The sequence below is a fragment of the Chroicocephalus ridibundus genome, chromosome 11 (assembly GCF_963924245.1).
Source record: "Chroicocephalus ridibundus chromosome 11, bChrRid1.1, whole genome shotgun sequence".
Lineage (NCBI taxonomy): Eukaryota > Metazoa > Chordata > Aves > Charadriiformes > Laridae > Chroicocephalus > Chroicocephalus ridibundus.
Window position 1 is genome coordinate 18,747,056 of NC_086294.1, and position 13,575 is coordinate 18,760,630.

At 44.2% G+C, this 13,575-nt stretch overlaps 1 protein-coding gene across 2 annotated transcripts in view; it reads right to left on the reverse strand.

Moving 5' to 3' along the window:
• Positions 1–13,062, reverse strand: part of GLRA1 (glycine receptor alpha 1) — a 38,995-nt gene extending 25,933 nt beyond the window's left edge. For both annotated transcript variants that reach the window (XM_063349475.1, XM_063349474.1), the window contains exon 1: positions 13,007–13,062. In XM_063349475.1, coding sequence (XP_063205545.1) covers positions 13,007–13,062 — 56 coding nt within the window. The remainder of the gene's footprint in view (positions 1–13,006) is intronic.
• Between the last annotated feature and the right edge of the window lie 513 nt (positions 13,063–13,575).

The window sequence follows — 13,575 nt, forward strand, 5'->3', positions numbered from 1 at the left end:
TATCTAAGACAAATGATTCCCGCAAGTATCTGGGAGAGGATCACCCTCTTACAGTCCCACTGCTTTTTGTAACTTCATGCCCATCCCTATGAGTTTTTGTGAGCACCTTTGGGCACATGCTGAAACTATTAAATGTGTTTTCGTGCCTCCTGGTATGTTCAAGAAGCTGTGTTAGGCTGCTGTTTGTTGTTACCCAGATGACCTGGGAATGACGAGTTCCAAGTTTCTTCCGTTTTTCTATTTGTTTACTGAATGTTTTCCTAAAACTAGCTGGTAGCAACTTCCCCTCTAGACTTGACAAGAAAAGGCAAGAAAGCCGGGGATGAGGGAATAGCAAAACCTTTCCAGCAGCGGGCTCGATGGGCAGCAGGATAGGAGCCTGCTCTCTAGCTCGGAAGTAATAGTAGAAAATAGCCCTGGGAGCTACGGAGATGCCGGCCCATCCCACTGTGCTTTGGAGGGATGGACTGTATCTCACACAGCCCTGAAATGTTCACTCTGGCTGTAACAATTGGGCTTTGCCATGGCAGTTCAGCTCAGACAACATCCAAAAAAGCTATCGGCTTCTGTGCTCTTCCAGGTCTGTCTCGGCCAGTGCTGTGTGCCGCCTTGGGAGCTTTCTGGGATTTTCTCCATCCCTCAGTTCTTAGAGAAGCACCCTTGAAAGTCCCGTAGGACTCTTCATTTCCTGGCCCAGCAGAGACAAGGAGAGGGAAATTGCCAAGTGGTTTGAAAATTACTGATGATAGAGGAGAACTGGAAATTTAGGGTAGGTTGCTGTGTTATTCAGAGAGAAAATTTGTTCTCCAAATAAACAAAATAAGGGAAAACGTGTACCAAAACCACAGGAGATATACTTTGCATTGGTGCAAGAGTGTTGTCTGAACTGAGAGCATCTTGGTGCATTTTAATAGCAGCCAGACAGTGGCTTATCTTATTTACGCTGGTGTAATCCCTAGTGGATCTGGCTGAGGAAGTGCCATCAGGCAATCATCACAGCAATAACAATAGAAAGGATTTCTTCAAAGGGTCAATGAACTAGCATAACCTTTTGTGACACTAATGCTGGCAGGTAAGAAGCGGACACCACCAAGCCCCAAGGAGGTCCAGCTCGCCAGCAGGCATGTGAAGGTAAAAGCTGGTGGAGATGAACAGCTGAGTTGCCCAGGATATCTAAGAAACGTCTTCCCTAAAATGGGGCAGTCAGGCTTTGCAGGACAGCTATTACTGGTTTCTCCCAGCCTATGCAGGCGCTGTTTGCCCTGCCCGCATTATTTTGTTTCAGCTAAACAGAAGACATATTCTTATAAAAAGTTGTGTGGTTTAGAAAGCGGCTCTTCTGCAGTCTGGACGTGTCAGCGTGCTCGATTCCTAGCTCCCCAGCCGGCTGTTTTCTCTCCTCCTCCCCACATTTGTATGGTCCTTGTGCAATATTTTCATGCTTTTTTTTTGGCTGTGCCCCTAGTTGTCCATCTAATTAAGTCCAACATCACAAACTGCCCTGTTCTGGATGAATGCTGATACTGAGAAATATCAAATTTATTTCTTTGTGAAGAGGAGAGATGAAGGATTTTAATTAGCACTGGGCCTCTATTCCCCTGTCAAATAATTTAATCGTTAATCATTAATTCTGAGGGTGAAAAATAACGCCTGGCAGCAGAAGCACAAACTGTTGCAAAACAAGTGTTTACAGAAGAAACATCTCTCTGCAAAGTGTGGAAGGCTCAGGTCCCTGCGAAGGGAAACAGGTGCAACCCCAGTGGCTCAAGGGAACAGCCCTGGATTTATTCCTCTGGTTGAGCTCCGTGCAGGCTGGGGAACTAGAAGATAACTGATTATTTACCCCCGTTCAGTGCTGCTCAGCAAAGGTTTCTGAAGTGGTTTGTTTATTTTTTGAAACACAATGCAAGCCAGAAAGCTTGGCAGGGAGGTGTTGGGGGTAGCGTTCAGGTGAGCTGACTCACCCGGCTGCCCTTCAGATGTGATCTCTTCTGTAAGTAGGTATCCCAGGGGAGAGGGACAGCCATGAGGCCTTTGAGGCAGGCTGAGGTGACCAGTAGAACTGTTTCTCCTGTTACCTTCAAAGCCGGGCTAGAATAGCGTGGGGTCTTGGGGACGCGGGAGAATTCATCAGCTTAGTTTTAATGATTCTGGCAGGTGTGGCCACAAAGAGAACATCAGACTACGGGGCACAGGAAGGCATCGTGTTGTCCGTGATTAACTAGTGTTACCCATGGCAACTCTCCCCCTGCTCTTCCCGAACCATCTCCCTGGTCCCTGAGCCTGTCCCTTTTGGGCACGGAGGGCCCTGAGCAGAGACTGGAGCTCAGCAGAGCCCAGCCTGTATTCGGCCTCTGCTGATGCTGGGGCTGCCCGTCTCCATCTTGTCCTTGGCAGCCGGAGGGAGGAAGGACAGATGAGAGGTTTTTCCTGGTGAAAAGGAAAAGGGGCAGCCCGAAACTCTGTACCCAGGCTGTTATTTCTGCCTGCACGTCAACATGTTATCTTGAGGGAAACGCTGCCAGATGCGGGGCTGGGAAGGCTTGGCAGAGGCTGCAAGTGGACTTTTTTTTTTAATGATTAGATTTACTATCAAAATGAATAGCGCAATCAATATTGATATGCAATTCAATTAAAAAGGATGAAACTCATTGTCTGCATGTTCTTCTCTGTCACGTTGCCTGAATTCCTGGCCTACAGCAGTCGAGGTGGACAGGATGAAAGAAGAGTGGAGCTGCGTGGGGAGAAAGGACCCCCAGTGCTACGTTTTTGGCCCGGCATTGTGCGGAGTAGAAGGAGCTCAGAGTGTTACAGATGTGCGGGTTGCAATCCATGTGGTCACGCTCAACTGCTGGCGGCTACAGTCCATGCAGAGAGGATGTGGGGTGTGCTACAGGGGTGAATTTGTAAAGCTAATTTTCGTGGACGGGGAGGAAATGTGGACGTGGTTGTTTTCTTAATTCAGGTGAGAGCTTATGCAACAGAAGCATGGAGCAGACCTGGATGTTGGGCCAGGATATGAAAATAGTCGTGTACAGTGAGACTGGTGAAATATGGAATTTGAGAACCTGTGAGAAAGGAGATTTCACTCTGAGATAGAAACGGGGAATAAGCTATTATTTATCCCTATTCATGGGGAAGGAAGGGAACAGGAACGCAAACATAGGCTTGTAAAATGTTGCCGTCTCTGCCCTGGGTGGTTGTGCTCTGTTGCTGTGAGCTGTTTAAACCAGGTCTAGCTTTCGCACCAGAAGTAACTGCATTGCAGTAGTCGCAGGATGTAATCAGTTAAAGTTTTAACCCAAAGAATCCCAAAACGCTCTCAAAGGTGCTGCACAACACGTGTTACCACTGGTACCTGTGGCTTTACGGGAAAAGAGCTGGGAGGCATTTCTCCATGGGCCTCAGGGAATTAACCCTCTGTGATCATTCCCATCCAGGGAAAGCTGCAACAACTTGACTGGAGTGAGAAAAATCTCTTCTTCAGACTGCAGCATTCCCTGTCTCTGTCCACTGCCACCTTCCTGCAGCCCGTGGCTCTTACCCTATATGGCAAAACACCCTGTCTAGATCTATAAAACATCCCAATTACACTGATTAACTCTATGGAAAGACACCAGCACTTGGAACAATTGCTGACACTGCCTGGACAGACCAATAAAAAAATAACAAATGACTAGACAATCAGCTCGGGGGCAGGGAAATCTGAGTGTTGTACATAGTTGAAATGGGAAGGGCACAGGGAGACCAATAATCTGCATGGGAATAGTGCTCAGGCGCACACAAGATCCCTGCTCTTACAAGGACTGCTGTTCAAACTCTCATATGTTGCATGGTTACTCTTGCTTACTGCATATATATAAAAAAATAATATCAACAGTGTGTGTTAAATTCAGTTTGGAGCCATAGGCATTCTCTCTAGTGATGTTCTCAACTAATCCCTCTTCCAGAAGTGTCTACAGCTCTTGCAGCACAAGTAGTGACTGTCTGGAGACGTATGATCCTCAGCCACCGCGACAGGTTTGAAAACATAACTCAAACAACTGAGAAGCACAAATCAATGCTCAGGTTTTAATCACTTGTGAAACAAACCCAGCGAACACCCTCATTGTCTCTTATATATACTGAAGGTTTTTTAAAAAAGTTAAAATCGAAATTGTCATTTTTTCATTGAAAAAACAAAGGGGAAAAAAAAAAATCCTTGCAAAGACAAAAGCATGTGTCTAGCTTCACACACTGAATATTCCCTTTAAAGTCAGGGGGGCTAGTCAGATATTTAAAGTTATGCGTAAACAGCCTTCCAGAATGCAGTAAATAAAGGGGGAAAATGTCTTTACAAGATGAGGCTTCATATTCTAGGTAACAATATTCTCTTCGCTGATGTGCCCTTGATTTAGTGTTTGGACGGAGAGCTGCGGTGGGAACCTCAATTGACGTCAAGAGGTTTTCAGATCACAGAGCAGACAAGTGTCAGAGAATTACGAGAAATCGTGGATGCTCTTCTATCTATAGCTCTGCAGTCGCACAATCAGTCGTGTTTTCATCAGTTCAAATAGCTGGCTACGGCAGCTTTTTAAAAATTAGTTTTAGTTTAAGGATTTATGCTGCTCGTTAAGATTGGATAAGGATATTATAACTGCTTTTTTCTTTTTTGGCAAATCAGAGGTGGCATGAATAGAATTCTTTTTGAGAGAGATACAAGGTGCAGTGCAGAGTGGTGGTGGGTTCTATCTTCTGAAACTTTTTTGCTACAGATCTTTTGAAAAGGCCTCCTGAGCTAACACGCTTAACCTGGCTACAAAATTGTGGGTCCCATAGTAAAACCGGGGCATTCTGATGTGTGTGTCTTGGACCGTGTAAAATGAGTTGCATGATAAGAGAGCTCATTTTGATATTTTCTGATAGAATTAGTCGTTGTCATTGCAACGCAAACACCCTGCAGGAGACGAATGTTCCCTCCGTGCTGTCTGTGATTCCTGGTGTAATTTATCAGTTTATTCATGAACTATAATGAAATATAACTTCTGGAACGAACGGCTAAGCTCTGGGTCCCCTGCCTGGGAGGGCTCTTCTCCTCCCCACCTCGGCCGTCCTCTGACTTTGGTCTCTTCAGCTCCCTGACAAAAAAAAAAAACAAACCCATCTTTTTCAACCCTGGCAGTGCTGCAGGGCCCGTGTTGGTGGGGGAGAGAAGGTTGTGTTTGATGGGGCTTGTACTTTGTCAGCCACACCGCTGGGAGATGATTTCTAAGCCCATAGCTCTGTGTCAGGCTGTGATGGATGGGGCGGGAAGCCGGAGGATGCTTGTGATTCTCGGGCACGTGGGGTGGCAGGAGAGGCGGAAGGCACACGCTTCGGTTTGTAAACCAGATCTTGGGAGCTCTGGCGCAGGGGAAAAGATTGTGTGTGTGTGTGTGGATACGGCAGGAACTGTTGCCCTGCTCAGCAGTGCTTCCAGAGGGTAAAAGCACCGGGAGTGATCAAAGAGACAAGATTGCAAAGATACCCCATGAAAAGTCACTTCTTTTTTTTTTGTCCACAGCCTGTCTTTGCAGTTCCTACAAGATAATAAAAGGTTGCCTCACCCAGGAATTCAGAGCGTCTCACGTCCCTAGTCCCAGCTGCAGGAATACATGTGGTGCACAGATCCTACCATAGCAGGGGACTCGACCCATCTTGCGCGGGGGCTCTTGGCACCAACAAGGGTACTTAGTTAGCTAGGGACTTTTTTAAAGGATGCTATAACAGTTGACTCTGGTATGCTTTCAGGTTTTATACTTCCTCCATAAGAGAGGGGAGGAGTGGTCTGTGCTTAGGGCTTTATATAAAGCATCTTTTTTTTCCTTATTGCGTCATCTGAAATAAACGAAGGGGGAAAAAAATGCAAAGAAAATCGGTAAAGGTGAGAAGTGATGAATTTTATTGGATTTTCTGCATGCCTCTTGGCTCAGCTGCACTTTGCTGCTGAACCAGACGCGTGCGATAGTGGTCCGATCCACCATGGATCCCACTTCTGTTGCTATTTCTTGATTTATGTGTTCCAGCCCTGCTGGGGCTGGGGGACAGGATCTGTGTTGGTGGCGGGTGGTCGTAGGGACAGGCATCGCTTGCACGGCAGGCGCGTGGGGGGAGCTGCTGTCGGCAGCTTTCGTCTGAAGGCAGCGTGCGGGATGATTGATTGCACTGCAAGCCCTGCTGTTCCATGCATGCGACATTCCTTGTCTTGGCAAGCTCTTGGTAGTTTTTTCCCCTCTTCACCCACCCCGCAACAAGGCACCGATTGAAAACAAGAGAGTTCCCTGCCTGTCTGCTAAGGCATTTGGTGTTTTTTTATCTCTCTTTGTTTTTTGTCTCTCTCTCTCTTTTTTCTTTTTTTATTTTATTTTTTTAATTTTTTTTATTTTTCTTAATGGGCTGTAAGCCACAGCGAAAAGATGAAGAGGGAGAAATCAAAAGGAAAGCAGGTGCAAAAGTGTGTTCTTTTGTTTCCCCCTCCCTCTCAAAATCCAAATTTCATGGGGCTTGGTGAATTAAGATTTCTCCTGATTTTCTCAGCTGGCACTTAGATCCAGCAGAGATGTATTTACAGGATGCCAACTGTGCCTGTGTACTAGCCAGATGTGGTGCAGTCCCCAGATCAGCAGCTTACCACGGTGCATTATATGGATGAAATAATTGTCTGCATAATGGGGAGTGCTCAGCGCGTGTAAGAGACGGGTGCATCTGTCTCTATCTATTTCTGTTCTCTGCAGGCTCTCTCTGTGCTTTGGCCTTGCTGAGGGTACAAAAGCTATATTTCTGCATCATTTTTTTTTTTTCTCCAGTTTCTGTGCATCAGTTTCTTGAAGTATCTGTAGAGATTTAGGAGCAGCTTGGAGGTGTGTATCTGACCTATAGCACCAGTGGGATCAAAGCACACAGATCTCCAGGACCAGATCAGCTAGAGGATATCAGCAGTTTCCCAAGAGGTTAACAGGACTCAGTCATGGCCAAGAAATACCGATGTAAACCTTCTCCCCTGGAGGGAAATGGTCTCTGTTGTCTGGCTTTGTTAAATACAACTGTAAGTTGTTTGGGTAAGTTGGGGGAAGGGTGGGAGAAATCAAGAAGAGGTGAATTTTTTTTTTCTTCTTTAAAGGGAGCTGACCTGCTGAATTAGCAATATTTTATTATACTGAGTAGAATGCAAAAGTTGCTCTTTTCTGGGCTGTGCAAGTCAGCAGCCAGACAGCCTGGGGTTGAGTCGTCTGGACATGGCTGCTAACGATCCTTCTGGTGCCTTGCACTGGAGCAGCAGGAGGAATTCCTGCTTCTCTTCCTCCTTCCTTTTTGCTCCATTTATCCCAAGAATTTTTTCGTTGTTTGTTTTTCTGTTTGTTTGTTTTTCCAAGATGAAATTATTAAAATGGCTTGGAATAATTTTTTTATTTTTTTTTTGTCAATCAGAAAATCGAATCAAACCATGATGGGGAGAGTATGCTGGAATGACATTTTTTAGCATGTGAAAGAATATGATGAGTTATTTTTCTTGAAAGGTGAGGTGTACAAGTGTAACCATACTTCGCATGAAGAGAAATCATTGTTCTCTTGTTGATAGACAAAGGTCAACAAAGTATGCAAGGTAACTATAGCAAATCAAAAGGGTAATTTACTGGAAATAGTGAAACCCTGATTTAACATGCCACAACAGCAAGAGCCGATACAGGCAAATAAAACAGATAGAAGTCAAAATGCATTATCAGCCTATCTGTCATCTTAATACAAGTCACTATGGGCTTCTCGGAAAAGCTCCAGGTTATACAAAATGAGCAAGTGAAAGTCAGGGAACAGATTTAGATTATTTGATGTATTTAAATGTTGTTGTTTTGATTTGGACGTTGTGATTTTTAAAGCGGGATTATTTTTTTTTTAAAAGCCTTTGTCTTTCATCGGTACCTAAACTGCAATTTTGTTAATTAGGTGGTCCGTTATCTTGTTCTCAATGCTGAAATTTGGAAAGCCATTTCAACCTGTGTGCTAGAACGAAATGAGAACAGACTTCTCTGGTTTTCTATCACAGATGAATGATCACTGGTTGGTGCTGGAATAATAAAGTAATTTAATTTTGGACATTGATTAACATCTTAATTCAGATGCTGGGATCCTTTTCTATCCAGGTCAGCTCATGAGGATTTTGTGAGATGAATTTCATAAGCCAACAAGGAAAGTGTTTGCCCAAGAACGGGGGAACTGCAGTGTGCTGTTGCTTACAAGTGCTTTCCTTTTTGACTTGAATCACTTGGTCAGTAGCAGAATGAACTGTTTAGCCTTTAGTCTGTGCTATTAAATCTGAGATACTTAAAACACAGTAAAGGGCCCTTTGCTGCTCACTTGCTTTATACGTAAGGGTCCCCAACACCTCTTTCATGGGAGAAAGGGAATAAGGGGAACCAAACTCCCTAAATTCTTGTTCTCAAAGGAAGTCTCTGTAGACAATTCATATGATGTAATGCTTTTATATGTAAGGTCAGGATCCTACCATTCCCTCCACATATTGACCTCTTTCCAGAAGCAGCTCCCCTCGGGTATTTGAGCAGTAAATATGTGTTCTGCTGGTGGCCTTGCTGCGGTATAAGGCAATATTCAGTGGGAGTCAAGATGGACGGTCAGTCTGTATTCTCTAAAATCTGCACAGCACCAGTGCTTTGGAGGCGGAGGATATTTCATTAGTGCATGTGAGAAACAGCAACATTTTTGTAATGGTTTTGTTAAGCAATGGTTTTGTTTTGTTTTCCTGCTCCTTGCACCCAACACAAGGGGGTGGTGGGGGGATGGTTTTTGCCAGACATTTGTGGAGCCTTTCTTTTGTTCTGATCTATCCACAGAGCAGGTCTGGAGTTGTTTAAGTCAGTTGTTTAAAGAGGAAGGTTAAGTTAAATTGTGTTAGAAAATGTTTTGTGTATTTTATATTGATTTGTCTTAATTGCCTAAAATGCAAGTGAATTGTCTTGGTTGGATGAAAGTGTGTATAAAGTCCCTGCAGAAGGCCAGGGTCCCAAACATTTTGTGCTTCTACTGGGATGACACCAAATTAATCTTTCTTTGTGAAATGATTTATAAGGGTTTCTAGGTAGGATTGTCTACCTCATCACGTTTTCAAACCTTGAATATGTAACCCTTTTAGTAGGGTCTCTAATGGGGCTATTATAGGTTGCAGACCAAAGAAGTGAGTGTCCTTTGAGGCACCTAGTCCAAGCCTTTGCTAAATCACTTTTATTTTTATGGAGGAGCTGACAGACTGAACAGAGGCACAACTTCCAATAGATTTTTAGCTAGTGTGAGGGAAATACTTCTTAACTACTGAGAACATCTGCTCTGCTTCTTAGCTTGTGGCTCTGGAAGTCTCTGGTTAGCGCTTCATTCTCGGGTACCTCTGTGATGCTATCTAGCACTGCAGAGCTATGACAGAAGGTTTGGAGATAACTTGCACATTACTCTCCTTTTCCTTCCCCTTCCTTTTTCTTTTGTTGTATTTTCAAGGGGCTGAAATCAGCAGCTCTCTAATCACCTACTTTACTTGTCGAGTCAGTTTTAGGAAAAAGTGTCTGTCTTTCCATGAAGGTAAGAGGCGTCATATTCACAATGGCATCTTCTTATAGTTTTAAAAACTGGAATTGAAAAGCTCTGTTACTGACAGGAATACAAAAATGCCAGTTAGAGCAATCCAATAGGGTCTGAGGCTGGAAGCAACTTTTAGCCTGTGAATCACTTGGAGCAGTAGCCTTGAATCGCTCCTGCTAGCTGACAGATTGCTGTTCAGAAGGGGCCAACTCTGATCTTGATTCAGTGAAGGTCATACTGCTGATTCCTGATTTACAAAAGTGCAATCAGGACAAGAATCAGGCCCAAAGAATTTCAAAGCCTCACAGGACAGTGTCCAGTTGGGTAAGGTGCCAGTTCTAGTTCTAGGCTACCCCGAGGCTTATGCGGTGGTGTTTCTGGACCGTTGTAGCTATTAAAATGCTATAGTATAACAGAAAGCCCAGGCCAGATCGTCACAGGGTAGGGGGTAGCTTCTTGTTCTGCATGAAGGAATTCGTGCCTGAACCAGGGTAGGAACATGCAGTGTACGCAGTTAGCCTTTGGGAGAATGTTTGTATATGTCTCCACCGATACAAGCAGGACATCTGGAAGTCCCAGCGTAAACATTGTCCAATCTATTTTTATTTTCAAGAAATAGCATTTTGCCTTACAGAGAGATGTGTAAGGAAAGCTTGGTCGAGCAGCCTGTCTGTCTGAAGACCCTCTTCATATCTCACGCCAACTCATTTTCCGTCCCTGCCTCTACCCAGGTTCCCAGTAAATGTCTTAGTCACAGCCAAGTGACTGCAGTCTGAGAAGGCAGGTAACAAATGGGAAATGCTCTTCCATAAAAAAGGCATGTCATAATACGCTGCTTATCACAAATTCCTTCTAAAACACCCCAACTGTAACAGAAACAAATATCATATTGGCAATACCATAATGTTTGCATTCACACACCAGCTGTTACTCTTTCCCACAGGGTCTTGTTTTTTAAAAGGCTGGCGAAGGACGTTTTTGTTAAGCAACAGATCTAGTCTTATTTCCTATATCGGCTGTATCTAATTTTCCTTTGGTACTTCGGATTTTTTTTTTATTTTTGTGTGTATGTGCTACCATATAGTGGATTCTCTTTCCAGAATATTTCTGACAGGCTGATAATAAAGTGTGGCACAGCCTGTAATTTAAAGCAATGCATACTTCTATTACAGATTATTGTATTATCAGCTTGTGGGGTTTTTTAGACATTATGGATGACTGAGTGCTGGAGTAATTGACACACTAAATTTATGAATGACTGTTAATGAATAAACTTCGTTTACTGAAACTGAAATAGCAAAGCTATTCCTGGACCAGAAAGGATGGTAAATTTTTGGCCTGTAATAAATTGAACACATAGCACAAAGCGGGAGAAAAAAGAAAAACATTGCTTAGAGTCAGTTCTGAGCAGGAATTACTGAATTTTTTTTCTTGTTTGGAAAATGATTGCAGTATGTAAAACGATTTGCTTTCAACATCTCTCTGTAATCGAATTAGACCATTTTTAAATTTTCTTAAACATTAATTTCAGGAAAATTAGACTTCCAGAGATACCTTTTATATGCAATATGAAATAATCATATATAGCACATAGAAATTATATACATATGCATATACATACCTAACAGTATAAAAATTTATATTACAACGTGAAGGGACTGCTTTACTAAGGTTTTGAATGCCCAGGACTTTAATTGATGTGCTGAGAATCTGTAAGTGCTCACATGTGTCGTGTGATGCATAAGTGTACATCACAGAACAGGATCAACAAGACAAGTATGGATCAATTTCACTTGTTCAGGCAGTTCGGAGGAGAGCCAGACGGACCATTAATGCCATAGGAAACTCAAGCCTAGAAATGCTTTTTTAAAATTATTATTATTTTTTTATTTTCCTTTTGCCTTCTAGCTTATTTATGGACAGCACTCCAGGACAGTAATGTGTTGTTTAATCTTGTTTGTTTTTTTTTTATCTCTGTGCTTCAACATTGTTTAACTAGAGAGTTTATTGCACATACATATGCTTCTTTTTAGTCCACTTTATCATGCCCTACTGCTATACACTTGTGACCAAATAATATGAGAAATGATGGCTCTGAAGTATTAAGTATTGTGAATTGCTTTTCGAATATTGGTGACTTTAGTTATTTCTAGAACTTTTTTCTTGGTTTACCAAACAGATAAACATTAGATGTTTTGTGTTCATGTTACAATCTTTCTGTCTCTGATTTTCTGTGGAATTATAGAAATAGTGGAGATATATCAATTTTTGCACCTGGAAAGAATTCAGTGTTCAAAAGGAAAGAGATTGCTACCTAGAAAAGTCTGGCCAGTACCAGTAGGTCTGCTACTGTGATTCAGAAAATAATAAATATTACACCAGTGATGTATATGTAAATAATGTCTGTTCTTTCATGTTAAACTGTAAGATAAGACTTTGTTAAAATACAGAAATGCAGAAGTAAGAGCCATGCAACCGTGAAATGAAGTCTAAGACTGATAAGCAAGTTCAGGTCATGAAAGAAGGGGTGTGTTTGGTTTTTTTTTTTAATTACATGTATTTGGCATCTATCAATTGCTATAGCAGGTTGCATTATTCATGCAAACACAGAAGAGCTTCTCCCTTCCAGTATTTTAAATTTTTTTTTGCCCTCATTTAATAAAAGCACTGCAAGAAGAGATGGACTAGAAACAGTTCTTTAAGACTAAAACTGTTCCTTCTCCTACCTTAGCCTTAATGAGAGACTGAACACATTTAAAACAGAGTCAAAATACAGCTAGTTGATAATGGATATTATAGCAAAGAGCTCCCCGCATCCCCTTTGGCTTTCATTTAGATTCTGCAAGGAAAGGATGTTGAAAACAAGATGAAAGAAAAAAGTTGGTAATGAGGGTGATTATTTCTTTGCTTTCAGTGACTTTAGACATAGCAAGCTGAGGAGATAGGATGAGATCTCCTTGAAAAGGAGTCCTACGATTTCTCAAGATAACATAGCTAAGCAGTGAAAGCATCCCACGGAACTCACCTTAACCTGCACTCTGAGGATGGGGAGGGGGTGAGGTGGGTATTTACCCGGGCAAATTCAAGTGCAGCATTCCCAGCCGCCACTAGTTGTCACTTTGCAACCAGCCGGGGTCGGTGTTTTCAGCACTGCGGTTACCGAGATTGCGGTGCTAATTAAACGGAGTAACTCCCAAAGCCGAGGAAAGTCCCGAGCCCGGGGCTGGGCGATAGCCGGCCTCGGGGAACCGAGAGGAGGCGAAAAAGCAGTTCGAGAAAGGCAGAACGCCGCTGTCCTAAGGCTGAGGCTGTATCTAGGGACTGTGCCCTGAGCTTGGGGTGGCACGGCGGTCCAGCCCGGCAGCGCCCAGTGCTCACACACTCCTCCCGTAAAGCCGATCCTTACCTGAAGAAAACGATCGTCTCCCACACGTAGACTCCGAGCGCGTTGACGTTGCACATTTTTCCAGCTCTCGCTGTTGTTTTTTTTTTTTTTTTTTTTTGTACTCCGTGAGGGGTAGGCCGGTGCGGTTGGCCAATAAAGTAACCCGGCAGTTGGGGAGAATGGGTAGGGGAAGCCAGCCACCCCTCCCGAGGCAGGCTGGGCAGGGGGGAAGGCCGGTGGTGGGGCGGGGGGGCGCCCCGGTCAGCACCCTGGACGGCGTCTGGCGGGCGCCCCGGTCAGCACCCTGGACAGCGGCGGTGCGCGGCGCTCCGCGGGCGCCTGCCGAGCGGCCGGCGGCTCCGCTCCGGCGCTGCCTTGGCTCGTCCCTCCTCTCCGCCTGTGCCCCCGCCACCGCCACTGCAGTGGTGCTCGGGGCCGGAGGACCAGGCTTCCCGCACCGAAATCTCCCTTCAGCGGGATCTCGCTCCGGACATCAGGCTGGCGAGAGGGGGAGACGCAGGGGGTGTGGGTTTGCCATCAGGGTGGTGGGGGTAGGATGGGAGGGGGGGGACGACCCTCAACAACCCAGG